Source organism: Parus major, chromosome 1 (assembly GCF_001522545.3).
Source record: "Parus major isolate Abel chromosome 1, Parus_major1.1, whole genome shotgun sequence".
NCBI classification, from domain to species: domain Eukaryota; kingdom Metazoa; phylum Chordata; class Aves; order Passeriformes; family Paridae; genus Parus; species Parus major.
In genome coordinates this window covers 79699648-79727415 of record NC_031768.1, presented here as the reverse complement: position 1 = coordinate 79727415, position 27768 = coordinate 79699648, and the positions used below count along the sequence as shown (strand labels likewise).

General features: G+C 39.0%; 1 protein-coding gene across 1 annotated transcript in view; it reads left to right on the top strand.

Annotated features, from left to right (window-relative positions):
- Positions 1 to 1445: 1445 nt before the first annotated feature.
- The window catches only part of TYR (tyrosinase), a 42634-nt gene continuing 16311 nt past the window's right edge, over positions 1446 to 27768 (top strand). The window contains exons 1-3 of the mRNA XM_015617533.1: positions 1446 to 2452; positions 11891 to 12107; positions 21075 to 21222. Coding sequence (XP_015473019.1) covers positions 1610 to 2452; positions 11891 to 12107; positions 21075 to 21222 — 1208 coding nt within the window. The 5' untranslated portion in view covers positions 1446 to 1609. The remainder of the gene's footprint in view (positions 2453 to 11890; positions 12108 to 21074; positions 21223 to 27768) is intronic.

The following is a 27768-nucleotide window of genomic DNA, read 5'->3' as shown; positions in this document are numbered from 1 at the left end:
AAAAGAAAAGAAAAGAAAAGAAAAGAAAAGAAAAGAAAAGAAAAGAAAAGAAAAGAAAAGAAAAGAAAAGAAAAGAAAAGAAAAGAAAAGAAAAGAAAAAGAAAAGAAAAGAAGAATAAAATAAACACATAGCATTTCTATGATAGAATGTGTTTTACAAGCCTAATGTGGAAACCAGCAGAATCAGCTAATAAATAGTAAACATCAGACTATGGTTAAAAATATTTTTTGAAAAAGCAAATCCTTTCCCTTTTTGCTTCTTGCTCCAGGCTCCCCCATCACAGGCTCCCTGGGAGTGGGACTCAGGGATAATCCCCTGGGATACCTGAGGCGTAGAAGCCAACAGGATTAAAGCACCTCGTGCTCCTCAGCATAGTCATGTGATGACCTCCTGATCCCAGCAAAGGCCTCGTTTCCCAGCAAGGTTCTCACTTCATTTGCCTATATGTTGTTCCTGCCCTCCCTAAGCACAAGGAAATCATTCACGAAGTTTTTTGTAAGAAACAAACCCAAGAAAACTACGCTTACAAACAGCAGTAGTAGCTGAAGGAAATAATGGATAATTCATGTGTGCTTTTCCCAGCAGTAAAACAGTTGTCCTCTTGCAAGGGGCAGCTTCAAAGAATGTCTAACTTTTAAATCTGCTCATGCAGCTCTGTCATATCTGCTCAGGCTACTGTACAAGAAGAAAGAGGTGGGTGGTCTGGAGGCTGCCCAGTAACATATTGAGCAAAGAACACAGATACGGTGTTTGCAAACTGCTTAATGGGAGAAAAACAGGAGTCAATGGTTTTTCCCCTGATCCAGAGACAGATGCTCAAAGTGCTTTCTGAAAATCTACTGGCAGATTGTCCGTGTTCCCCACAAAACTGTGGAGAAGACTGTCATGCAGACTTCTGTGTATCATCAACTGTGAAAATGCTAACAATTTTAGGAGAATAAAAACAATTTTCTTACAAAAAGTATATTACTTCCCTCACTTCCCTTTGCCATATGCTAATCCGAGAAACCCAGTTCACACTGAAATGTAAAAATGCTAAGTCAAACAATTTCTTCTGGTTCTGCACTGTGTTCACACTTAATCTGACCACATTTTATTCTTGCTTCCTGTTAAAAAAACAGTTTGCTCAAAAATTCTTTTTTTTTTTTCTTTTTAGGTTCATTGTTCTTTCTATTTAACCAACCAGATTCTGCCACATCTTTATTTAACTTTATTACTCTAAAGCATAGAATCAAACTAGGAATTCTAAGAACTTACAATTGATTCTGTGTCCAAACTCTAATTTTACTTCCTCTCCAACTGCCAGGGGAGAGCAATCATGTGCTAGACAGAAGACGAAAGCTTGTAATAAATGCCTGCATTTTGAAACTTGTAGGGGGTGGGGAGAAAGTCACTTGGCTTTCACCTAGAACATGTGATAATGAGATTAACCCTGAAGTGTATATTGTGTGCAAATGCATCTCATGTAGGAATGGGGAAGGACATTGAAGGGTGCGCTGTGGCAGAAGTCAGTGGTGAAGCATTCCTGGTGGAGGGGAGGAATTCCTTTCACACACAGGCCTTTGGAGGGGTCAGAGAGAACACTCCAAGCACTGAAGCATAGCGCTGATGCTCTCCTGCTGCTCTGTCAGTATGCTGCGATTTGCCCTGGGTTTTCTGCTCGTCATCCTTCAGCCATCCACTGGGCAGTTCCCCAGAGTCTGTGCGAACGTGCAGAGTTTGCTGAGCAAGGAGTGCTGTCCCCCTTGGGATGGAGATGGGTCCACTTGTGGGGAGCTTTCCAACAGAGGGTCCTGCCAGAACATCCTTCTCTCCCAGGCTCCTCTGGGACCACAGTTCCCTTTTTCAGGAGTGGATGACAGAGAGGATTGGCCCTCTGTATTTTACAACCGGACGTGTAGATGTGAGGGCAACTTCATGGGATTCAACTGTGGGGAGTGCAAATTTGGCTTCTCTGGGATCAACTGCACTGAAAGGCAAGTGAAAACAAGGAGAAACATCTTCCAGCTCACCGCCAGTGAAAAGAACAAGTTTCTTGCCTATCTTAACTTGGCGAAGAACATCCCTAGCCAGGACTACGTAATTGCTACTGGCACGTATACTCAGATGAATAATGGCTCCAACCCCATGTTCAGGGACATCAATGTCTACGATCTCTTTGTGTGGATGCATTATTATGCCTCTAGGGACACACTCTTAGGTGGGTCCAATGTGTGGCGGGACATTGATTTTGCCCACGAAGCCCCTGGTTTCCTGCCTTGGCATCGGGTCTTTCTGCTGATGTGGGAACGTCAGATCCAGAGGATAACGGGTGATGAGAACTTCACCATCCCCTACTGGGACTGGCGAGATGCAGAGGACTGCGAGGTCTGCAATGATGAGTACATGGGTGGCAGACATCCCAGCAACCCTAATTTACTCAGCCCAGCATCAATTTTCTCCTCGTGGCAGGTAAGAGCCAGCCAAGGAAAGGGGAAGGGAATGAACCCATCTGATTTTAAGCACTTTGGTGAGGGGCACAAGATGGGAGCTTAGACACTCTGCCTTCCCTTAGATACTCCTGGAGAGAAAGTAAGCAATACCAGACAGCAAATTGGATTTTATGTGGACTTAATCTTCACTTAGAACTGTTCATTTGTAACTGTTTCTCATTTCTTTCTGACTGTAAGGTTTAGGATGTTTAATTAAGAACATAAAAGTAAAGTGGAAGGAGGAAAGTTATGCCTTTGTGTCCAAAAATGGCCTTCAGCAGCTTAAACATTCTTGATTCTGGTGTGGCATTTAGGTCAGAAGAAGCAGGATTTATGCATATAAATTTCTAGCAGACGATCATTGCAAAACAATTTGTGACTGAATGATGGAAATAGAAGCAAAGGGTTTTCAGGTGCTCTACCCCTCTCCCAGTGTATTCCTCCCTTCCACAAGTTAAAAACTATCAAATTAAACTAACCTGCTTTCAATGTTGAGCAAACAGACAAACAAGTAAATCACACCTTCAGAGCAGAGAAGCATTGTCTGTGTAATTCACATCAGCAGTTCAAAGAAATAGAAAAGAAATAATCTCTGTTGCTCAAAGGAACTGAGAGGCAAATGCAATAGTGATTCCTGCCAATTAAAAGCATTTCAAATGAACCCATAAAACACAGTGAAAGTTTACACAGAAGTGATAAGGTCTCATATAGCTGAGCTATAGTGTCCTGTTCTAACACTGAGAGCCCTTTTTTGTCTCTTGCTCATCACTGACACATTGTCTAAAATACAGTGACAAAGGTCTATTAGCTTCAATAGACACACTCCATCATGACAACAGCAACAGTTGCTTCTGTCACTGAAGTCTATGATTGTCTATGTTTGTCTACATCTATCTTCTGTTTATTTCTGTAGCAGCAGCCCAAATGAAGGTTGGGCAGTTTTAGTGATTTAACAGAGAGACAAATTCAAGCAGCTCTGGGATATTCTGGCATATTACAAATCAGCACCCAATTGGGCTTGCTGGGCTACTTGTGCTGTATTTAGTTTTGATTTGTGCCCTCTGAATAATACAGGGTGTCTATACCTCTGTTATACACACATACAGGGTGTGTATACCTCTAAAAGCATCTGGAAATACAGAGTAACAGAAGTATTTAGGCTATTCTCTGGCATACCTGTTTCTCCTTCAGACAGGCACCATTTCAGGGATCATTCCCAGGAGAATGTTTGCACAGAGACACCCTGTCTATGAGACTAAAATTATTTTATTGACATAGACATGGATTATTTGATGTCACTTTGCTTCTGTGCCTGGGAAATTTCCTGGACACATTTAATTTAGTGTTTGTATAGCCATAAAATAGATACAAATACAAACATGTGTTTTCATTCCATTTTCTAAGATTCTTCTTATTTCTAGAAGTTTTAATTTGGATCAACTCTACTAGCTTAATTAGATTGTACTGTCAGAAAAAAGTGGATCTTATGCTGTTCTGCTGTGAACTGAATAAATTGTTGTGTGAAAATGGTATATGTGGTTAAGAGGATTAAATTAAACCAGAATTTCACTAGTTATATGTGAAAACTGGAGCTATCAATACAGTATTTTGGATGAGATAACCAAGGTAGGAGGAGACAGGAAATACACAGGAATCAGCAACTTAGCAGGATTTTCTAAAAGACATGTAGTTGTCTGATAGTTGAGTTTAGTTGTTGTTTTGTTTCTTTTTCCAAAGGCTTTATTAATTGTGTCCAGATTCCTAAGATATTTTCATCTTGGTAGTAAATACCCAGAAAATTTATTAGTAGCAATTGATATATTTAAGAAACTGTCATGCTTATAATTTATTATTTAAAGTTATTTCCCACTAATATAGTCTTAAAATTAAGATTTTTTTTTTAATAGAAAAAGTTGCTCAAAGAGATATTTTTGTATAACTTTAAGGGGTGCAGGAATAAAAGTTATGCTATGTTTAAAACACATTCAGTGTCAGTGTACATAGGTTAGAGCACCTAACTCATTTGCTGATGTTTTCCAGGTATTTTCTGGAAATGTTTATCACTTATATTTTTCAGCAACTTCTGGAAATGTTACAATTTTATCAAAATTTCCAAAATAAGTGTTAACTTTACCTTCAAATATTATCATTTCCCTCTAATATCTTTCATCTATGTATGGCTCTCCTGTCTTATCCTGAGAAAGAATGAAAGAGATTGAACAGATCTGCATTTTCAGTCATGAGTTTGGGGTAAAGATATTTCTTTATTAGCATTGAATCCAAATTTAAACAGTTGCTTAATAGGGAATAGCAGTCAATACAGTTCCTTTGAATAGCACAAAGTAAGAGATCAGAATATCACTCCAGAAAATCAAAAGGGAACAAATATAGCCTTAGCTTGAACTGGAAAACAGCCACAGATCTGCTGCAGAAAGCTCTGATTCTCTAAGCTCTGTAGCTAAACAGCATGAGTGAAAAAAAAAAAAAATAGAAGAAGGGAAAAAACCCCAAAACAACAGGAGAATACAGAAATGTGAAGGAATTAGAAGGAATTCAGGCTTTTAGCAAGCATTCAAAATAAAAAGAGGGCAAGAGAAACCTGTGAATAGCACATCAATAATATGGTGTCTTTTTTAGAATTATAAGTGTCTTTCCAAAGCATAACAAAACAATGCCTGTTATGTTAGGAAATGGTTTTATTTTAAAAAAGGTAAAGTGCCTATTTGCAGAACAGCATCCCTCTTTCTTTTTTTCTTTAATCCCAAAGAAAGGAGAAAATACTTTATTCAATTGAAGGGTTACCATGGCAACATGGATACCCATGGATACATGCTGAAATTCTTGCTTTCACCTTACTTTTTCTTCAACATGCTGCTGTTACCACTTGGCTGAGTGAACTATCCATCCACATTTCTCTCATATTTGTAATTTAAGTGACACTTCAGATTCCTGCCTCTTTTTTACCAGCAAGACTATCAGGAATCCTTTCTGGTTTTGTTTGTATGCTTAGCTCATGTTTTAGGGTGGGTGGGAAGGGTTTTCTCATGTTTTCAGTTACTTGTTTGCAATGATTCAAGTGTTATACTCAGCATTAGGACTGCATGTGTCATACTAATGCTTTAGCAATTTTTGCAATTCCACGTCAACTTAACAGAAAACTATATGGGAATTGGAGATATTCTATAACATTTTGAGAGATTTTTTTGTTTTGTTTTAGTGCTCTTTTGTACAATTATTCAAAGTAATGGATATGCAAAAAAAAAAAAAACCACAAAGAAAAAAAAAACAGAAAATGTCTCTGCCCATAGGAGGAGGGTTGGACTAGCTGACCTTTAAAGGTCCCTTCCAACAAAAACTGTTCTATGATTCTAAATAGTAGGAGGTTAATTTTTTTCTCTCTTCTACACCAGGACTCATTTCAAGAACAACTGAAGTCAATGGAGTTGTTAATGCATAAAAGCCTACTGCAAATTAAAAGCAGAATCTTTCTGCTGGCAGTTAACTTTTGAGTCTGGGAATCCCCACAGTGTGCTAGACATAAGATGAAGAAAATAAAGTTGGAGAATCTAAGTGCTATTTCAGTTTGCTGTTGTGGTAAGCAGGAAACACCACCAACTTCAGCTCCCTCTATTCTGTCTCTCCTAAGACTTGAGAGAAGCAATTGCATAACACGGAGAACTGGCTGCTCTCGGATGTGCTGGGGTAAGCCTGCTGCCAATTCTTTGTTGCAAGCATGGAAAATTTCCCTTAGCACTTCATTCCATATCACCCTGAAGAACCACTTACACAAAAGCAAAGCTGTTGTAAAAGAGAAACAAGTTACACAAATAGAAAATGGATAAAATGCTTCTGAACTAATAATGACAGTACTTTAGATCCATTACCTGAAAACATGACTTCATAAGAAATATGAATTCAGCTATTCAGACATAGTTATTTAATTCTAAGTACATTTTATCAGGGAGTTGTATTGCTAGCTGAATTGTCTGACAGCATTATTTGAAAAATTATTTTACATCTACCTTTAAAAACTGCAGGAAATTTTCAGAAATACAAACACCAGAAGCCAGCGCTTCTTGATTCTTAAATCAGCCAGAGTCTTACATCCATCTGCTTCTGGACACCCAAGGAACTCACAAGCTTTATATTTTACTGCAATTTACTAAGTTGTGGTGCCAGCTACGGGCTGGTACATTAAAAAGCAAGAGCTCAAATGGACCAACTATAAAGAAAGGATTTATGAAGGGTGTTCTCTAATGGTATGCTTACATGGATTATAAATTTCTCTTCACATGCCACCTCATGACCACAGCAGCAAGGTATCACGATCTGTGCAGAGCAGAAGCAGCCACTTGGGTATCCTCAGCCTCTGTGTCCCTGCCCATGGGATCATGTGTGGGTGACAGTGGAGCTGGGTCCCTGGATGCTTGGCTCTCCTCTAATGCATAGCCATGCTTGCTCAGGAGTTATGTAAAGTAAAAGATGAAAAATTTACACGTTTAGAGGAGTATAAATCAATAGCTAGGTTGATTGTGTAAAAACTGGGGTTCGTTAATAATTAATCATCAGAAGAGTCCTACCATCTCTCTCTAGACAGATGTGTCTGAGTGATTTCACAGTAGACATGGAGACAGCAGCAGGGATGGTACAGCTTGGAAACAGCCAGAGAGCAGAGACTCATGGCCTGTCAGACCAAGAGCTGCTAGCGAATACCTCATCAGTAATTGTTAACAGAATTTCCTACTCCAGCCCAATACCATTTTGAGGTGCTTTATTTGGTATAGGTTGCCCTCCAGTTCTGGGCTGCTTTCAAGCAAAATGGTGAAACTCAGCCAGCTCTTACTGGAAGATGAGAAAATACCTTGAAGGCCCCAGATTTGTTTTAATGCAGCCAGATGTTTGTCTCATCTCCACTTAGCTTGAGTTTCACAGCTCCCCCAGTTTATTTATGTGCCATAAGGGGAAGAAAGACAATTAAGGACCTCACCCTTTTAGATGTTTCTTAGAATGCCTTCAAGGCTTTGCTTTGCTTATTTTCTCCCTTTCTTTCAGTCCTCTTCATGTTTAACTTTTCCATTCCTGCAATATTCAGCAGAAAATGAAGAACCAGATATAAATATACACAATCTCTTAAGACCCTTTTAGTCTGCTACAGATACAGCAGCTTTCAAAGTTGCAACTATAAAAACAAGGTTCCAAGGTATGGTTTGTATCTGGGAATTTCCTTGCATTTTCCCAGTTTGGATGCCACTTAATTAGGACTAAATTATACCAGGCCCTAATGCAGTCTAAAAAAGAAAAAATTAAACCTCTTTATAGCTGCTAAATGTTTTAAATCTAGTGTGAGAGCTGTGCTTTAATGACATTCCCAAGCAAGGCTGTGAGAGTAAGTAGACAAAGACAGAGAAAGACAATGAATCAGTGCAAAATCTCTTCTGGCTCCGTAACAGGATGCAAGGCTCCAACTCAGGAGCCCAGACTTCATGTAGGACAAACAAAGGTGAGAGGAAGTGTCAAGGAAGGTCATCAAGTGCCTATACCTCTCTGGCTGGCACACATCAGCAAGTCAGGTGGTTGCTCTGACTGTAGTCTGAAGTGCTTCTGCTAGGCTATCTAATCTGCAACACAACACTATGAAAATATGCTGGTAGAGCTTCTGAGGGGAGCTCAGTGGCCTCAGAGGAGAAGAGTGGAAGGGATCACTTCTAATCCAGAGGTGTGGATTAGCCCTTTGAGTGGCTCTAGTGCCCCACAAACTGAGGAACTTGAGATCACTTGGTGAGCACCTATTTCAATATCACTGAGAACCCTCTTTTACCAAGTGTTTAGGTATATAGTATCAGTGTTGAATGCCCTTGTGAGAACAGATCTAATAAACAAAAGTAACCCCAAGAAATCACTCACAAAATTTCCCATAGCTTTGAATTTAAAGACAGCAAGCAAAAGACTGAATATCACTGAAATCTTCTCTAATGCAGTTCCCTTTACTTTGGCACAGGGGCTGGTCTGTGCAAGCAGCTGCAAAGTAAAAGACAAAAGGCTTTCCCATTTGCCAAAGGTGTGAGACAGTAGCCTCTACAGTCTGTTTTCTAAGAAACACTCAGAAGAGCTGTGTTCAATGTCTCAACTGCAGTATCTCACAGAGGGATGTTTTTTGCTGGGTGCTACAAGGTCCAGAAGCGATGCTGCATATTCTGGACTGCCATCTACTGGTATTTGCTCTGCTCACTACTTACATAAGTTTTTCCTTGGAGTATCTTCCTAACAGTTTCCCTGGAACTGGTGAATTCACACAAGCAGGTGCAGCTGGAATTTGAAGATTTGTCCAAGATGAATTGAGAAATTTCCTCAGGACTGTTATATAAGGGAATAAAATACCATATTTTAAACCAACACATTTAGAGTAGAAAGTATTCCTGTTGAATGAAAAGAAGGCAGTGATGTGACCCATTTTGTGGATGCTTTATGCAGATCACATCCAGAAAGAACCATTTGACTGATTTATGTTCTATTATCACTTACACATCGCAAACTGTTAAAACAGACAATTAGAGTTTCAGGATAGACACATAATTAATATCACCTATTACATTTTTCTGGAAAAGCATTCTGGTTAATTTTATGAGTAGGCCTGAATTTTTAGTTCAGAAAAAGAAATAGCAGAAGATTACAAACAAGAGTTTTCATTCCTGGCACTTATGTTGTGGCATTTCTTGACCATGACTTCCCAAATGCCTTCTAGCTTCTGTCTCCTCTTTAGAATGAATTTGGTTAGTCGGACAGTTAATGAGGGCTACACTGAGGCATAAATGGAAAAAAACCATTAACACTCTAAAAATTTATAAGCCTCATGACATTAACAATTGCATTAAATCCCACTGAAAAGGATAAACAGAACCAAGGGGGAAAGTTTCTTGTTTAGACATATATTTAAGCTCATGCTTGAAGATTCTCTGTCTGAATATCTGAGAACTGGTTCTTGAACACAGCATGTGATTCCTCTTTAGGACACAACAGGAATATATCCCCAGGGTAGTGGAGAAACAATGAAAGATAAGAGATGGCAGGATGGAGAACCCAGGAGATATGAGCCTAGATAAAAGCCATAGGAGAGATAAATAGAAAATCCACACTGAGCCAAGTGACAACTGAGAAACAGGTTGAGCTTCACCAGCCAAGACACATTTGCCTTCATCACTAATGCACTTTTAGGGACACAGAATGGTACATTTTTATAAATAAAAAAATTCCTAGAGCTTCTCCTGAATCATTCACCTATTTTCCTTTTAATGGGAATCAAGTCAGTAACACAAACCAATCATAAAAGCTATGTTTTGTGTTTATAACTGTGGGCCTCTCCCTGTCACTATCTCTCCTTTCTTGATGGGGATTCTTAGAAGAGACTCCTCAGAGACACACTCCTGACCTGAGTCCCTCTTAGAGGGACAACCATGACCCATTTGGTGAGCTTCTGGGGGAAAAGTGCTGGTGCAATTCTCTGCTGGAAAACTACCTATAGCCTCCAAGGGCACTTCAGTAGTTTTAACAGAGATGGACAGATTGCAGCTTACAGACCAGTGCCAAAGGATAAATTGCTCTGATAAGCTTTCTTATATACCCCCAAAATAGATGAGAATAATTTTTTTCATGATATTCATATTCATAGAAAATTTATCATTTAACAACTCCAGATTCTTAAGGACTCTGTTATATCACCAGCTTCATCAAACATTATCTGTGAATTTGTCGTCAAATCCTTTACAAAAGGATTCATCTGATCTCCTTGCATTCGTTCAAAAGTTAGTTCAGCAGCACATCAACTTGCCTTTGGCTCTGTCTTTAGATAGTTCAGAAGCACATCTGAGCCTCCAGGGTGTGATTCATCCCACCCTAATGCAGAAATAGAGCATTAAGTTGAACACTCTTAATTTTGCTTCCCTTGCTAACTGCAGTCCAGAGACAGTTTCGGCATTGATTTTTTTGCTCTTTTTATTTCTTTGACTTAGTCAATGTTGAGAGTTAGGCACCCCTAGAGCTAAGTGCATCTCACCTACCAGATATCTGGTTTGGGAGAGCTGAATCACACTCATGAGATGCCCCTCTCCTGACTCCAGAGGTCGTCCTGAAGTGTTGCTTCAATCTCACAGTTTCGACATGGCTAGTATAGGTGAAATGAATCTCCACTTCCTTCAACAGAGGATCTAAGGTTCTTCCATCTCATTCAAAGCAGAGATGGTTGCTTTCACTCACCTCCTTGTTCATTGTTTTGGTCCATGAAATAGAAATATACCTTAGGATAAAAGAAATTGAGGTTTCAGTGTTAGGTGTTTTCTCCCCTATGATGTCTCACTCACTAATTAGACCTATTCTTTCTCTACTCAACTTTCTCATTAACATTGATTACTTGCTAACTGCAGAGTCCTGTGTTTTAAAGGGGTCTCTGGTGGTTTGGAGTTTTACTTGTTTTGATGTTTTTTTCAAAAGGAAAGCAAAACGATAAATAGTGGAATTTGATTCAGAGCCTCAATATTACCTTCTAGAACAACTTCTAGAAATTCTGAGCCACTGTTTTTCTGTTTCATTCTCATAGACCTACCATTGAACTGCCTTGTTCTTCCAGGAATCTTAAACTGGACTGGCAGCTTCTGCAGATCATCTGAAAAATAATGGCTTTTTATGTCACTGTAATTGGACTTTCTCTGTGAACCCAGAACACTTATAAAATTATACTGGATTCTGGCAGTATTTTACGTCACTATCCATCTCTCTAAGGTCCTTTCACAATCTCCATCACTATGGTATTTCAGTTGGTGATATAAGTTCATCTCCACAACATTTCTAGGAAGTACAGCAGCAAATTTTCCCATTTCATACATGTAGCATCATTAAGACATGGAGAAAGTAAGTGTCCATTTACCCTGATAAAGCAAACACAGATAATTTCATATTTTTTTTCATATTTCAAGTCAACATTTCCCACTCTTACTGTGTGGGGTAAAAAGAAAATCTGTGATTATGGATTTGTTCAGTAACCTGCTGAAGCCAAAAATCCTCCATTTAGCAAATTCAGCAGCAGATTTAACTCTGTGTCCTGCTGCATTTGTGGGTAACACTGAATTTAGCCTCAGTGAGTTTTGAAGAGCATGAATTATTTGATGTCTTAGTTCACATGGGTAATTTCAGATACAGATCAGTGTATGACTCCAAAATGTGCACTGTATTAGAGGGCTGTTTTGTATTAAATAACCATCTTATATAAAAATTACACACCTAAAAGGTAAAAAATAACATATATTCTTGAAACAAACTTATTACATTGTACATTTTCTTTGTTCTTAAGAAAAAAATCATCCAAGTACCTCTTTTGTTTTATTTTTTTTGCAATTGCAACTCCTCTAACAGAAAGTGTTTTATGCAGGTAATTTGCACTCGGTCTGAAGAGTACAACAGCCAGCAGGCTTTATGCAGTGCCACGAACGAAGGGCCTATAAGGAGAAATCCTGGGAACAATGATAAATCAAGGACCCCAAGGCTCCCATCCTCAGCTGATGTCGAATTTTGCCTTTCACTGACTCAGTATGAATCTGGACCCATGGATAAAATGGCCAATTACAGTTTCCGAAACACTTTGGAAGGTAACATGCTTTATTCTATCTGTAAAATTATTCTCTCTGGGATTAGAGTCTTCATACTCTGGGCAGTTTGAACGGATTTCATGAAGAATAACTGTCAAATAAGGAAAAAATTATGCTTTCACCTGTAATAGCAGCAGACAGAACCACATTAAAGGTGTTTGATAACAAACTAGAAACTATAGACTAGATCAGACGCTAAGTCTGTTAGGAGATACTGTCTCCTGCTACAGTCAGGATCAGGCACTGAAAAAAAACACAGCACAGCAGAAAATGAGCACATCCAATAGTCTGCTTGTGCACAACCATACATAACCATGAAGCCATGGAGGGTATGTGTTTGCCCTGGAATTCACTGTCTTCCAGGGATCAGGCTTGAAAACAGGTGTGAAGGAGGATGTTGCCAGCTGGCACGTTATGTCTACATCATTCCACTGTGAACTCCATAGTAGATTTTTTCCCAAGCTCTAAGGAGCATGGATTAAGTTACCCTTCAAAAATTACACTTAATATAATTTCCAAAATAATTTAGTTGTTTATCTTAGTTATCTAAACTATTTAACTGTTTTGAATTTTCCTAATTGGCTAGTAAGCAAAAGTTCTTTACTTAAAGAAATTCTTAATTGTCTGTCTACTAAACTCTTTTGAATCTTGTAAAATTGCTAATAAGCAATAACACACTGTACATTTATCACTGAATATATCTCTACAATATCATATATCGGCTGAATCAAATGTGATCTTCTTTTGATCTCCCAGAGTTTTGGGTTGCAAGGAACTGCATAAGGGCATAACAATACAAAATAGGAGTAGGAATAAGAAAAGAGTCATAAAGACAATAAGAGGGCTGAAGCAACTCTTTTATGAAGACAGGCTCAGAGAGCTGGGGTTGTTCAGCCTGCAGAAGAGAAGTCTGCAGGGGAAACTTACTGGGGCCTCCCAGTACATTAAGGGGGCTTATAAAAAGAAGAGAGAGGGACTTTTTATGTGGTCAGATGGTGAGAGAACAAGGGGCAACGGTTTTAAACTGAAAGAGTGAAGGCTTAGATGAGATATCAGGAAGAAATTCTTCACTCAGAGGATGGTGTGGCACTGGCACATGCTGCCTGGGGAAACTGCTCCATCCCTGAGAGTGTTCAAGGCCGGGTTGGTTTGGACCCTGATCAACCTGACCTAGTAAGTGGGATCCCTGCAAGTGGCAGAGGGGGTTGGAACAGGGTCCCTTTAATGTCCCTTCCAACCTTAACCATTCTATGATTCTAAGACAGCAAAAGTTTTAATATGTTCAGTCTTAGTCTTTATGCAGCATGAATTGCCTTAAAGCTTTTTTGGGAAAAGTGGACTATTTTCTTTTTTAAAAATAGTCAGAAATTCAGAATTTGTCCATTTCAGTCTAGAAAGAACCCAGACCATAATTGTCTGCATCTCCAAACATATCTGTGCTTTCTGTCATTGAAACCAGAAATACATGAAGTATTGTAAAGAAAAGGTGACATAACTGAGTTGAGGTTTGCCTACATTTTACTCCACAAAGTGTGTGAATAGATGCAAAGGGTGGAGTAGAAGGGGTAGAGAAAAAGGAATTGAAGTAAACCAGTGATGAATTACTGAGGGTCTACCATCATGCTACTGGTATTGTAAACAAAATCAAAAGCATAGTCTGTGGGAGTTTTTTTATTTTGTTTTTTAACCTGAGTTATTTCAACACAACTTTACACCACAGGACCACAAACATTTCTGCCAACCAACTTATTTAGCTAACAAGATACTGAACTGCAATGTGAAGTCAAGAATTCATGGCTAACATTGAAAAAAACGGTGGAAAGTTTTTAAAGAAATTTTACTGTAAAAATTCCATTAAAATTTCATTAACTCCTTTCTTAAAAATGGCTGGCTTAGTTTTTTGTTGTGTAAAAGTGCCAAGCTTAGATTGGCAACTTGCATTTACTGTGTCTGCGCCTACTCCTTGACTGCGTTCTTACAAACCTGTTAACACTTCGTAGTTCCTAATATTTTAGTAGTTCTTTTCCAAAGCAAAACATTTTTCAAACCTTCTTTACTTATTTGCACAAATTTGTACTAATACACCTAAAGTCAAATTCTAATTTCTTTTAGATCCCAAGGAAATCCAAAGTAAGTGCATTGACCTTATTGGAGTTACTCTAGGTTTAGGAAAGGTGATCAGAACTGAGCCAGTGACTGTAACTGAGCACTTCCTGATTTACACCAATGCCAGATTTACACCTCAGTCTCAGTTCTGTAATGAAAAATACTTGTGATCACGTAGAACATCCCCTTCTGTGAAAAACTTTATGCTTTTTCTTTCTTCGGGCTAAAACTTTTATCCTTCAAAGGGGCAAGTATCAGCATCATTATGACAAGAAGGCAGGCTGAGATTTCTATTTGACTAACATAAAGTGCTGCTGCAGGGACAGAAATTATGTCACTGAAGAATTTATATCACAACAGTCATAAACAGAAAAGGTCAATATTGTTCAATAAAACACTCCCATGAGGCTGTGCCCATGAATTGCCCTCTCACTCTGTGGCAGACCAGATTCTGCTACAAATGAAAAACAACAGGTTAAGAGCAGTTTACACTTTGCCCCTGAAAGCAATTATTTTAAATAGGATTTGTTGATTCGTGGTCAAACTGGGAAACACTGCTGACTTCATTGGAAACTTCATGGATAAAAGAGATCAGAAAATCAGCCTAGTTTAAAAGCATCCGAAAAGATCAGAAATGGATTAGCTGACTGCAGATGAAGTAATTTGGCTTCTTTTTTCTGTTTGGTTTCGGTGTGTGACACCTTGAATGCTACTTCCTAAGAATAAGAGACAGCTGAAAAATTTAGATTTTCTTTTTCGTTATGAGCAGATTCCACAGTTGAAATTAGTTTATTCACGGCAACTTAAAATGAAAATCAGGGCCTTCTAAGTTTTACACAAAGTCACAGAAGAACATTAAAAAAATTCTAAAACTCTCTATCACTTTCATTATTTATGAATTAACTCATGACAAATGGTATCAAGCCAAACCATGTCAGAGCATTCCATTGTCGTCACAATTATGTATTGTTATTGCTAATCTGTCATGAAATAATAGAATAAAGCATCAAATATTTCAAAATGTAATTTCATTTCAATAGGACATTTTCCCTTTTTTTTTCTGAAATGAGAAATTTTCATCTGGAAAACTTTTCTCAGTATTTTCACAGCAACCCATAAAGCTATAGAAAAAATGGTTTCTAAAAATGAAGTTATCCAACAGAAAACTTCTAATTGAAAAAGTTTCAGGCTACAGCCAACATTCCTCACCCAGCTTGAACCTCCACCTCTAGGCAAATTTATGCTGCACACTGAGAAAATGTCAAGTTGCAAAGAGCCATTGCTAGAGAACTAGAAAGACTACTCAACACAGATCACTTTGAAACTAAAAAATAAATTCTAAGAAAAAATAGGTAGATGGTGACATGGTCTAAATTAGATAATCACAAACTTTCATTTACTCCAGTCACATAGGTCAAATTCTATGGATCTTGCAGCTAGCTCACTCTAGAGAGATTACAGTAATAACACCACCTGAGAAAGTATGTAAGATTTAACCCTGAAAAATTTCCTGTGAATTTGCCAATGGCATAAATACTGCACAAATATAAGCTAGAAGAACATCACTAACTTCAAACAGCTTCTAGAATATGGCCTTAAAATTCTTATATTCATCCTGTTTTAAAGCAAATGCATCTGTCCGACCTGAACTTCTCTAAACTGTGAAAATTTTATTAAGGAAACAAATCATACTCAGGGAACGGGAAAAAATTGGACTCAGAGAATCATAGAATTGTTTAAACTGGAAAAGACATTTACGATCACTGAGTACAACCATAAATCAAACACTGTCATGTCCATCACTAAACCATAGAATCACAGAATCATTAAGATTGGAAAAGATGTCTAAGATCTCCAGGTCCAACTCTTAATCCACCATTTTCACTATTAAGCCATATTTCCAGGTACCATATCCAGATGTTTTGTAAATACTTCCAGGCATGTTGTTTCTACCAATTATCTGGACAGCCTGTTCCAATGCCCAGCCACCCTTTTAATGAAGAATTTTTTCCTAAGATCTCCTCTAAACTTCCCCTGTGGCAACTTGAGGTAGTTTCCTCTTCTGTTTCCTGTAAGAAGAGACTGACCCTCATCTTGCTGCAGCCTTCTTTCAAGTAGTTGTAGAATGATAAGGTCTCCCTGACCTTCCTTTTCTCCAGGCTAAACACCCCCAGCTTCCTCAGCCACTCCTCATCAGACTTGTGCTCCAGACCCTTCCCCAGCTCCGTTGCCCTTCTCTGGACACGCTCCAGCCCCTCAATGTCTTTGTTGCAGTGAGGGGCCCAGAACTGAACACAGGATTTGAGATGAGGCCTCAGCAGTGCCCAGTACAGGGGACAATCACTGCCCTGCTCCTGCTGGCCACACCACTGCTGATCCAGGCCAGGGTGCCACTGGCCCTCTTGGCCACCTGGGCACTCTGCTGGATCATGTTCAGCCACTATCAACCAACAGGTCTTTTTCCAATGGGCAGCTTTCCAGCCACTCTTCCCCAAACCTGTAGCACTCACATTCTGAACCACCACTTCACCAGGTTGGACCTCATACAATTTTCCTCAGCCTATAATCCAGCCTGTCCAGATCTCTCAGCAGAGCCTTCTTCCAGTCCAGAGGAGGGTAACAGGGGGAGTGAAGGGTCTGAAGCACATCTTATGAGGAACTGCAGAGGGATCTGAGGTTGTTTAGCCTGAGGAAAAACAGGCTCATGAGGGACCTTATCACTGTCTGAAAGGAAGCTGTAGCAGGTGGGGGTTGGTCTCTTCTACCCAGGAACAAACAACTAACAGGATGCAAGGACATAGCTCCAAGCTGTGCCAGTAGAGGTTTAGGCTGGACATTAGGAGGAATATCTTCACAGAAAGTGGGATTAGACATTAGAATGGGCTGCCCAGGGAGGTTGTGGAGTCACATCACTGGAAGTGTTTAAGGAAAGACTGGACATGGCATTTAGTGCCATGGTCAAGTTGACATGAGATGTTTGGTCATAGGTTGGACTGAATGATCTCAAAAAATCTCATTGATTCTGTGAATCCTGCCCTCTAGAAGATCAACTATCCAGCTTAGTGTTTTATGCAAATTGACTGGGGGTGCAATCAATCCCCTCAGCATGCAACATACAAAGCAGAATTTGACCTTTAAAGTACCAGCTGTGCTTACCACTGGCCTAGAAAGTCACACAAAACTAAAATTTATTTTGTAAGAAATACTGTTTTGCACTTCAGAAAACAAATTGCAAAACTGTTACGGATATCTAAATGATGCTAGGGATGCCAGAGCTGCTAAGCAGTTCCCCAAGATAATTAAAGCAGATAGGATTGTTGGAATGGATCCTCCATTTCTGTAGCACTTTGCAGTGCTAATGCTCTCCAAGCTCTGCATACCTGCTGCTAAGTGTAGTTACAGCACTTCAGTCAGTGGCAAATGAGCAACTGAGGAAAACACTACCTGCTTTCAGTACATAAAGTTCTGCACTTGGCTGATTGTGCATGGACTTCTATGGTCTCTGTTAGCAGATTCTGTTAGCAAAATCCACAGTTAATATAATTAAGTACTCTATTAAAAGACATACACCTGACCTAATTGCATGCTCAATGAGAACCGCCTATATACCATCCTAAAAGCTGTCAGGCAGCCTGAATTTATCATTCTGGCTGAATTTGGCATCATTAGTTTCTATTATAATAAACTTTGGTCTAAATTCCCACCTGACTTAATTCTGCCTGGCTCAGTAAATCTGCTTCAAGTCCACTGAATCACTGTTGCTAATCAACAGTGTTATGAGCAGGAGCAAAATGAGGTTTATCAAACCCTAAAGCTGTGATTTTTCTCTTGTCTAAATCACTGGAAAAACTTCAGTTCAGTGATATACATCCTGGTAGCTGTTTCTGATGCACCATGATCAACCAAGGGTTTATAAGGATGTCTCAAAATTACAACTTCTTATACTGGCCAAGATGATTAAGGCTCACTGCAGTCTCCTCCACCCATTTATTGTTGCTCTCTTGGTGCCATCACTTGTTCTCATCATAGCCTTACATGAGATTCTGCATTTTAGTGGCCTGGGAAAAAAAAATCCCAAAAAACTGACATCCTACACTCCAGGGTAGTTTACTGCCAGAATAGTCAGTGAAATCAGTTCACAAAAAGACTGAGGAGGTAAATTTAGTGCAGAGGAGAGGAAGGCACAGCATGGGGCAAGGCAGCTGGAGGAAGGAGAGTTCCCCTATATAGATGAGGAACTCTTATTTCAGCTCATTGCTTCTATCTCTAGTTTCACATCTACTTTAGAGGTGATTTTCTGAAGCTACCTCAGCAAAGTTTCCTGTACTCTGAAAAAACTGTGAAATTTTCACATGTGCTTTTTTGGACGACTCCACTCTAGTATGTCATCCTGCGTAGCTGATTGTACTGAAGTCTTTTAAAAAGTCTGAGAGAAAAGAGTAAGACCCAAGCTAATATGACACAGTGGCATCACATCATGGCTTTATTCCTGCTAACTTAAAAATTTATATGAAATTTTCATAACAAGAGATAAGGTATTAGAACTTCTCACATGCAGGGCTAAACATGACATCACCTTTGACACAGACTGGATGCACCCCAATTTTCTGAAGCCAGAGGGTGGAGTTGCTAAAAATGTTCCAGTACAGAGATTTTGATGATTATGACAAATTGCTTGTGTGCAGATGTTCCAAGAAAAGCTGTCCAGAGCCAAAATGAGTATTCTGTGTATTTTTATGAATGATTAGATCAAGTGTTTGCAATGCATTAAAAAATTTAAAAAACATCCAAAGTCTGATATCAAACATCTAGCTGTCTACCCTGCAAAAAGCTTTTCTTCCCTTATTTAATGCAATGGAATATAAGTGGAAGAATTGCTTCAGAATGATACACAGATATATGATATCCAGTTGATGTTTACAGAAATGTCCTAGTATTGCTAAATTGACTGATTCTAATAAATATGTGCTGTGGCCAACAACAAGAAAGCCAAAATTGTTGCCACTGCTTCCTGTGAGTTCTGGACAGACTGTCAACGTACATCATTCTTTATAAGTAATATTTTACTCTGCTTTTTCCCCTGATTTGATAGCTAGGAAACATAACATTCACCATCATGCAGATTTCTGTGGGCCAAATTTTCACTTTGAGAACTTCTGTCCTTTGCTGTTAATGTCACCAAGAAGACTCTTTCAGAATCCTGGTCCATATTTGATGTACTTTAAATCTGTAGGTGTTAATGTGTTCTTTGTTTCCAAAATCCTGATGTGCTTTACCTTAAAGACTTACAATATTCAAATGTCCTAATTATATTTTCAATTCTGGCTTCCCCTGAATTTCTCAAAAGCTTTGTCATACTGTAGACTCAGAAAGATGGATGGTTATTATTGTATTTTGGTTCTTAGGCACTATGGTTAGGATTTAACTTCTATTATAAATAGACTTCTATTATAAATACCAGTGGGTTATGCCAGATGCTCTCCCCTTGTTTGAAGAGGTTGGCTGACAACAAAAAGCCCAATGAGGGAATTTAGAGTGATAAAGAAGTGCAATCATTTCACACAGAAGATCAGAGTCCCAGTTGGGTGTAAAACTCAGGTTTCCAAGTTCAGAGTACAACCCTATTCATAAGGCAGCTCTCAATTAATATCTTGTGTGACTCGAAGAGGAGAAAATCCAGAGCAAAACAGATGAAACTGTGGACCCAAGTTCCATATTACAGGTTAGAGTTTTCATACTGGCTGTATGGAGTTTTTTCATACCGGCTCTAGTTCAGTCCCTTGAACTGAACACCCACTTATAGTTGGAACATTTTAGATTTTCTACAAAAGGAATCCAGCTTGCAAAGTCAGAAATTGCCCTGTGGTGTGAGTCACAGTGTGAAACAGCAAGACTGTTGGGAGATTCACTTCAAAAGTATATTACTGATTCTCATTGAAATGCTACTTCTTGGTCCAAATAAGTAAATAAAGCAAGTGTTCAAAGGCCATTACAAATTTCCCATAAATAAGAGTTAATATCTTTATTTTCTCCACTTTGCAGATATGATAAACTGCAACAATATTTGGGAAACACTGAGGATCAACACAATGATCATATTGTTCACTGCCTTTTTTATTAAATTGTGAAGGTGTTTCAATGTGCCTTTACTATGTTTCTTCATCCTACAGCTTACAGAAATTGTGAGAAGACATCTTCAATAACCAAATAAAAGAGACAGATATGAGACATGTTGTGACAGGGGTTAAACATCAGAGCTAGCATAAGGTTCAGAAATAGACTAGGAGGACAACACAGCTTTCTTGTTCCATTCTCCAGGAAAATCCCAGAGAAAGATCAGATGGCTGAGTTCGCTTTTACTAGGAGTCCTTGCAAGTAGGTTGGAAGCATAGAATGTGTTCTATAGAGACAAACATTAATAAATGACTGAGTAGATGATGAGATAAAATAGCCTGTTTTATCTTAGGAGCCTTTAAGTATAGAGATTTAAAATGAAAATAAATTGAATAAGTTTTCTCAACATAAATAAATGTCCACACATAAATATGTTTAGGGATTGCGTTGCATCTGTATTTTACCAGACAAAATGAACAAAGAAGTTTAAAAATATGAGGCAATTAAGCAGTCCATTTGCTGACATGCTGCATTAACTACATGGCAGGAGTTTTAATTTAGCTTATTTTAATTTCATCTTTGCTATGCCTTTGAAATACATTAACACTCCTTTACAAGCTTTCCTAAGCTCTTGTCTAAAAAATGAATATAAATGAAGGGAAAGTAAGTACTTTGATCTCCACTGTTACTGGAAAAGGAATTATACACATTGTCATATCAGCATATGATTTTCTCTTGAGTCTACAGGCTTTGCTGATCCACAGACTGCGATATCTAACCCAGCGCAGAGCGGTTTGCATAACGCACTTCACATCTACATGAATGGCTCCATGTCCCAAGTACAAGGCTCTGCAAATGATCCTATATTTGTATTACACCATGCATTTGTTGACAGGTGAGTTGCATTTTCCTTAGTAAAACTAATTCATTATGTGGTTTTTTTACAGTGGGATTTTCACCTGAATTTCAAAGAGTGCAAACATTTTACATGGTTTTTACACTCACAACATTTTCAGATATGTAGAAAGGAGCTGTGCTGTTACTTGAAAGCATGTGTCTTTCCTAACCAGTCTGTATGTTCACTGGATTAAATATAATTTGATGAGTTGACAAATGCACTCTGCTTTTATTAAAAAGGTAAAAATAGTTCTTCAATGATGTCATAGTGATTAATATATATGGATGTGTATGTCAGGAAGTTTGGATCAAAAGTGAGTGACTCATTTTAACACAACTGTAATCATTTGGAGCAATTCCTTTACATTCTAAATGTCAGGGCTGTTTTAATTTCTGTTCCATAAGGAAAATCCAAGCCTGCTATTCATAAATAAAAGAAAAAATTGGTATTTAAGTGTGACAAAAAAAATTGTGACTGTCTCTTGATGAAAGAGAAGGGTACAGCTGTGCAGAATGAAAGGAGAGCAAACAGATATCATGTTTATTAATAAGAAAGGGTAGGAGAGCACAGTTTTGCCACAAACTGGTAAAATTGATAGATTAAGGGCAGCATTCCAAGGTTTCATTTCTGTGTCAGTATAGTACATGTGAATGGCTACAAACAATTTACTCTGGACTGCATTTACACCAAATTGTGATGACTAAAGAGCAATTAAAAAAAACAAAAAAAAATAAGCAAAGAACTGTAAAAGCCACAAAAACAACACTTGTTCTGGAGCAGTTTATATTTTCTTATTCATCTTCTGCTTTTTCTCCACTGAATGTTACTTGACTACTGCATTGCTTAGGACAAAGGAAAAAAAAACTATTACCCTGTACAAAAGTCCATAAATCTGTATGCTCAGAAACTGACTGAGACTGCCTGCATGCAGCAAGGTACCTGCTGAGATGAAAACCAAACTGGTTTCTTCATTTGAGCCACTGAGGCATGCAGCATAGGAGGGATGCAGATTACAGCTTGCAAGCATCATCTTGCAGTCTCAGGCAGTTCACACTACAACTCTTATATAAAACTTTATCTTATTTAACCAAAAAGGTAGTAGGTGTAAAAAGACGAAATTGAAGCTGGGCTTTTTCTTCTCATATATATTTAAAACATAAGAGGACAGAAAAAAATGATATGCTTTATATCTAATATCATATATATATGTATGTATGTAGGTATGTATGTATATATATAATAAATATATTATATATTTAATGTGACTAATGATTATGTTCCTCATATTTTAGCCATCCAGAAATAGGACATCAAGTCTTAGCAGGTCACCCAGGCATCCCAGGAATGGTTCCTTCAATGGCTGACCTACATGTATTCTGCTCCTCATATTGTAGGGTACAATTAGTCTTCTAGAGGTGTCAGTTTTGAAAATCCTTCATGTGAAAAGCTTTTCTTGAGGACATTTTGAAAGTTACATGGTGTAGATGTGATTTAGCATATCCATGCATTGACTGCTTCACAGGATGGATGTATAAGGGTTTTAAGTGTGGTTTCATCTCAAACTGGTGCCTGGAAATTAGCTTTCCAACATCTAGGCTATTAAAAAAAATGGATCAATTGAATATCCAGAGAAAGGCAACACAGAAGAGAAAAACGTATGTTGTGCCATATCAAAAGAATTGTTTTACTTAGACATTGACACTAGCAGAAAACCTATGAACCTCTTAACTCCTACTCATTGCAGGGCTTAAAATAGCACCTTGATCTTCATGCTGGCCCTTTCCACAGAGGAATTTCAGTTATAGTCATTATGAGTCCATGGGAAAAATTCTCATAACTGTAGTTGTTATCAGTTTTAAAAGGCACAGTTATTTGCAAAAGATAACCTCATTAAACTGTACTAACGTTGAGGAAACAAACCACTGCACAGGCTCTGTAGGTGCAATAGAGATATGCATGATGCAGCCTCATCCCATCTGAGGCAGAAGGGCATCACCAGTGCTCTGCAGCTGCTGTGGATATGGGCCTTAGTACACACAGATGTAAAATCTGAGAATAATGCTGCCTTTTGTGTAGGTGACAGAAATGCATTAGCCTGATTCTGGTTACTTAGCAGCCCTATCTGTGACAGATTAATCATGCTTTTAGTTATAATTAATAACTAGGTGACTGATAGGTACATACAGTACATTTTAGAAAACCCTGTTCCTCTCCTACACAGGATGAGAAGGGGCTGCAAATTTCTTTTCTGAGAGGCAAGCAAGAATACAAAGAGTAGAGGAAGTGGGAGACAGTCTCCAGAGCAGCAGAAGCACATTTTTTGATCCTTATCAACTTTTCTCATTTGGGCAGGATACTTTTGAGCTGACTGCTATCACTACATTGGGACAATGGGCTTTTAACTAACTTTTCAACTGTACTTCCGATGACAGCAATAGCCACGGGTCTTCTGGGTTTGCAGAGTCAGGGAGCAGCTCTGTGTCAGGAAATCAAGAATGGTCCAGGACTTTGAGCATCCAAGTAGGATCCCTCACAGAGGAATTTCCCCACTCCACTGCCAATTCCTTGGGTGAAACCCAGCATGCAGCTTGCTCTCCCAAACTTCCATCCCCTGGAGATGTGTTTCCTTCCCATTGATTTCAATGAGGCTTTTGAGGACCTGCGGATCTGAGTTAGAGCTATCCCATCTGTACAGTGGGTGATATTAGATGCCTACACAGCAGGGATGCTGTCAGGGTAAATGCATTAATGACTGTGAAATGCTCAGTTACAACCATAATAGGAGTGATAGCAATAAGGCAATAGATCATTGGAAGTGATTTTGCATGGAAACATATGGTACAGAGGAGGATAAACAAGTGTATACGGAGTCTGCTGACAGGTGTGAGCCAAATGTTAGGAGCTGCTTTCTAAACTGAGCAGCAGTCAGCCCACCATCTGCTGTCCCTCACCTTCCCTGCCCAGGCCTGATGCACCAAAAGAGGGAAGGGTAGATGAAGCAGAGGTGCAGTTGAGATTGCTCAGGTGAAAAAGAAAAAAGCATTGGCTAATAAACATTTTCAATTTTTTTAGGTCATTTCTTCTCAGTAGTGCAGATGTATGAAGGTACCCAGGCAACAGCTTTCTCAGCAATGATTAATCAGGCTCCTCACCTTCTAATTTGATGGAAGATGTAGGAATCAAATCTCAGTGCTTGGTAAAAGCAGGTGACCACCCTGAAAATTAATAATTGTTAATTTAATGGCTTAAAACAATAAAAAGAAAAAAGGTGCAACAAAACATACATTCAGCAAAAACAAGAGCTTTTTCGGCTCTCTGAAGCATTTCTCTTAATTGCAAATCTCTTTACTATTCAGATATGCTCTACAGTCAGCACAAGGGAATAACAAGGGAGGAGTCAACCCACTCAAGCTGTAAGGAGCAGCTGCACAGGCCATGAAAGCACAAGCCCACAGTCCCACTTGAGATCACTGGGGTGTTTTCTGTGCTCTGAGAAGGAACTCTTTCCTCTCTGCTGGATCTTTTACACGTCTCATCTCTAGAGGCATGTAGTATCTTCATCTGCACTTGTGTCCTTTGAATATTTCAGCTTTCTTCTCATTTATTTCAAAGCTCTGTAACTCTGGATTTCCACACCCCAACCCAACAATTTACCTAAGAAAAGCTAAATAGCAACAGGAATAGAAGTTGTCATTAAAGATCTCCTTACAACTTTATACCCATGCAGCAGCTAATGCAAGGCCCTCCGTTCTCATCTCATTCCTAAGTTCTGCAGCAATGGGCAGGGCTTATTACAATAACGTGGATGACTTCCAAGGGCCCTGGTTTTAGAAAAGCAATTTATAAATAAGTTTCTAAAGACACACAACAGATGTGTAGGATATCAGTCTCTTGCCTCTCTAAAGTCTAGTATTTGTTAGCCTATTTGCATAATAGTCTAGAGCTAGAGCCAGATTGCCAGTTCTAGTGATGCTGTCATTACATGACCTCTTTTCTCCAGGTATCGTAAATAACTACACAGCTCAGAATAAAGCTGCAACCACCATCACATCAACTCTACTCTCTTCTTAACTCCAAGTGTTGTTCTCTGTTCATACCCTTCTGCTGCTTCTTTCTTCTCTTCACATCAGATCAACTACTTTCTATTGTAAAGACCCTTCACTGCTCAGCCCCAAATCATTGTTAAGGAACTCATCTACTCTTCCAAAATGTTCATTATACCAATCTCTATTGTACACCTTTTTGGCATTCAGACAAGTCCCTCCATACTCCTCCTTAGTGAGTGGATTATTTCAATCCCAGTGCATGGGTGCCTGGTCCTCCTCCTGTGTGCATCTCTGCTGTGCCTTTGTGCTGCTGCCTTTGTTGTAAGCTCTGTCATTAAGGGACTATCTCATTGCACTGTTTTGTGCAACACCTGGCATATCCTTCATCTCTGACTGTGGCTCTCAGGTATCAAAGAAACAGGAGGCAACAATTGCTTCATTGACTGTTGCATGAAATAGCAAAGACAAGACACAGCTGGACATCCCTCATCTGATCAGCAGCACCTCATTCCCTCAGCCAGCTTTATGGACACTTTCAGTCCCTGTAGAATCAATATAGTTGCCATAATGCCAGCACCTTCTTCCACTGGAAAAAAAAAAAAAAAAAGCAGCACTATGGCAAAAACGGAAAAAATGATTTTGTTGCAAAAAATGCTTTAGAGAGAGAAAATTTGATTTTCACTCCCAGGAGATGTCAAAATAAAAGCATCTTATTTTTACTCTGTTTTTGAAACAGAACATTTTCATTTTCTCTTGAATGTCATCTCTGAGTTTTTAAACCAAAAAATGGCACAAGAAAAAACGAAGTTGTTCTCTTGTTTTGAAATGTTGATAGGAAACAAGAACTTATTTTGGAAGTTAAAAACAATTTGCTTCAAGGATCTGGAACATTTGGAGAAAAGACATTCAAAAAGAATCATAGAAATTCTTGTAAGACAACACTATGTTTCTGGGCTTGTTTAATACATGAAATAAGAGTGATTCTTTACCCTGAAATGTCTCCAGTGGGAGACAACACAGATAAGGCATGAGGCCGAGGAATTTTTTTTCTCCCTCTGGTATATAAAAACTTAGACACATCAAAACTTTTGACTGAGGTGCAGCTGATATGGAAATTGTAGTACAATAATGTATCAGCTAATAATAAAGCAGTCCAAATATTGAAAAATCACTTTACAAACACAAATTGTACCATTAATTTTATTCCTCGATATGGGCACAGCACAGCTATTACTGCTTTTTGAGGTTACATTTGCAAATGACACAGCCTAGAAGTCATGTTTTTCTGGAGCTGAATGGGCTATGGCTTGGAGCCACTTGACATCTATTAGACAAAGGCAGGTCAAGAGGTTGCCATTAGCAATATCATGGGAAGAGAGCTCTAATCAGCGTGCACAGTTACATCCCACTAGCTGGCTCTGTGGCACAGCAGCAAGGTAACCCAGCTCTCACTCTTCCCTTATGTTTAAAAAAATCACCTTGTTACAGCAGCTCCTGCACACAGAAAGCAGCTCTGCTCTATCACAAGGGACTTAGAGGAACAAAACTGCTCTCCAGCAGAATGTTTGAGATGAGGGTGGGCCAGGAATGACTTCGGTCACAAGCTTTATTGGCACACACAAACTCCTACAGCAAGTATGATATACAGAACAGATAAGTACAGAAGGCGGCGGGAAACTCGAGCATTGAAGTTTTTAGAAAGGAAATTTCAATATTTTTAATTTTGTTTTCCCTTGGGGGTGTCTACAAATGTGCAGGAGGACACATGCTCCCTGTGTTACCACAAGCCCTCTCTTGGCACCCAGCAGAGCTGCTTACCTTTCTCTCCTAACCTCTCAGGCTTTGTAGCATGTTAACCAGAGCTACTCAGCTTGTTTGATGGAGCTGACTCACTCAAAGTGGGCTCAGTATGTGGGCAGAGTGAGTTCACATCTACTGCGAAATACCACATAAATATATCCATGAAAAGCAAAGTGTAAGTGGGAAGGATGGGGTGTTGCTGAGAAACAGCTCCCCAGTATCTCTGCTTTGATATGGCTCTGTCTGGGGCTGAAAGGCAAATCACACACCAAGATATTGGGCTCTAACTTCTACTTCAGTAAGCCTGAGCAGCTGCAATTGCAAAGCACCCAAAGGGAGGCAGGAAAGGCCTTGGAGGGTCACATCACCTATCATCTAGCCTTGCTAGAGGCAAAAGTGAAGAAGTACAGATTTCGAGCATGCCTCCCTCAGTGAACAGAGAGGGACTGAATATATGTGATACACTTGAGGGTGCACATGCATTTAAGAATGTTACTACCTTTAAGAAGTCCTCTGGATAGCCACAGATAGACCATACAGAGGCAGACACAGAGAGAAATAAGGACAAGGATCAGGCTCTGGAGAGAAATATTATTTTTATTGATTAAGCATACATACAACCTATAGTCCTGCTGCTCCACCTTGTTTTAGGGGAATGACCAGAGAGGGATTAAGCAGACATCTTCTGAATTATATG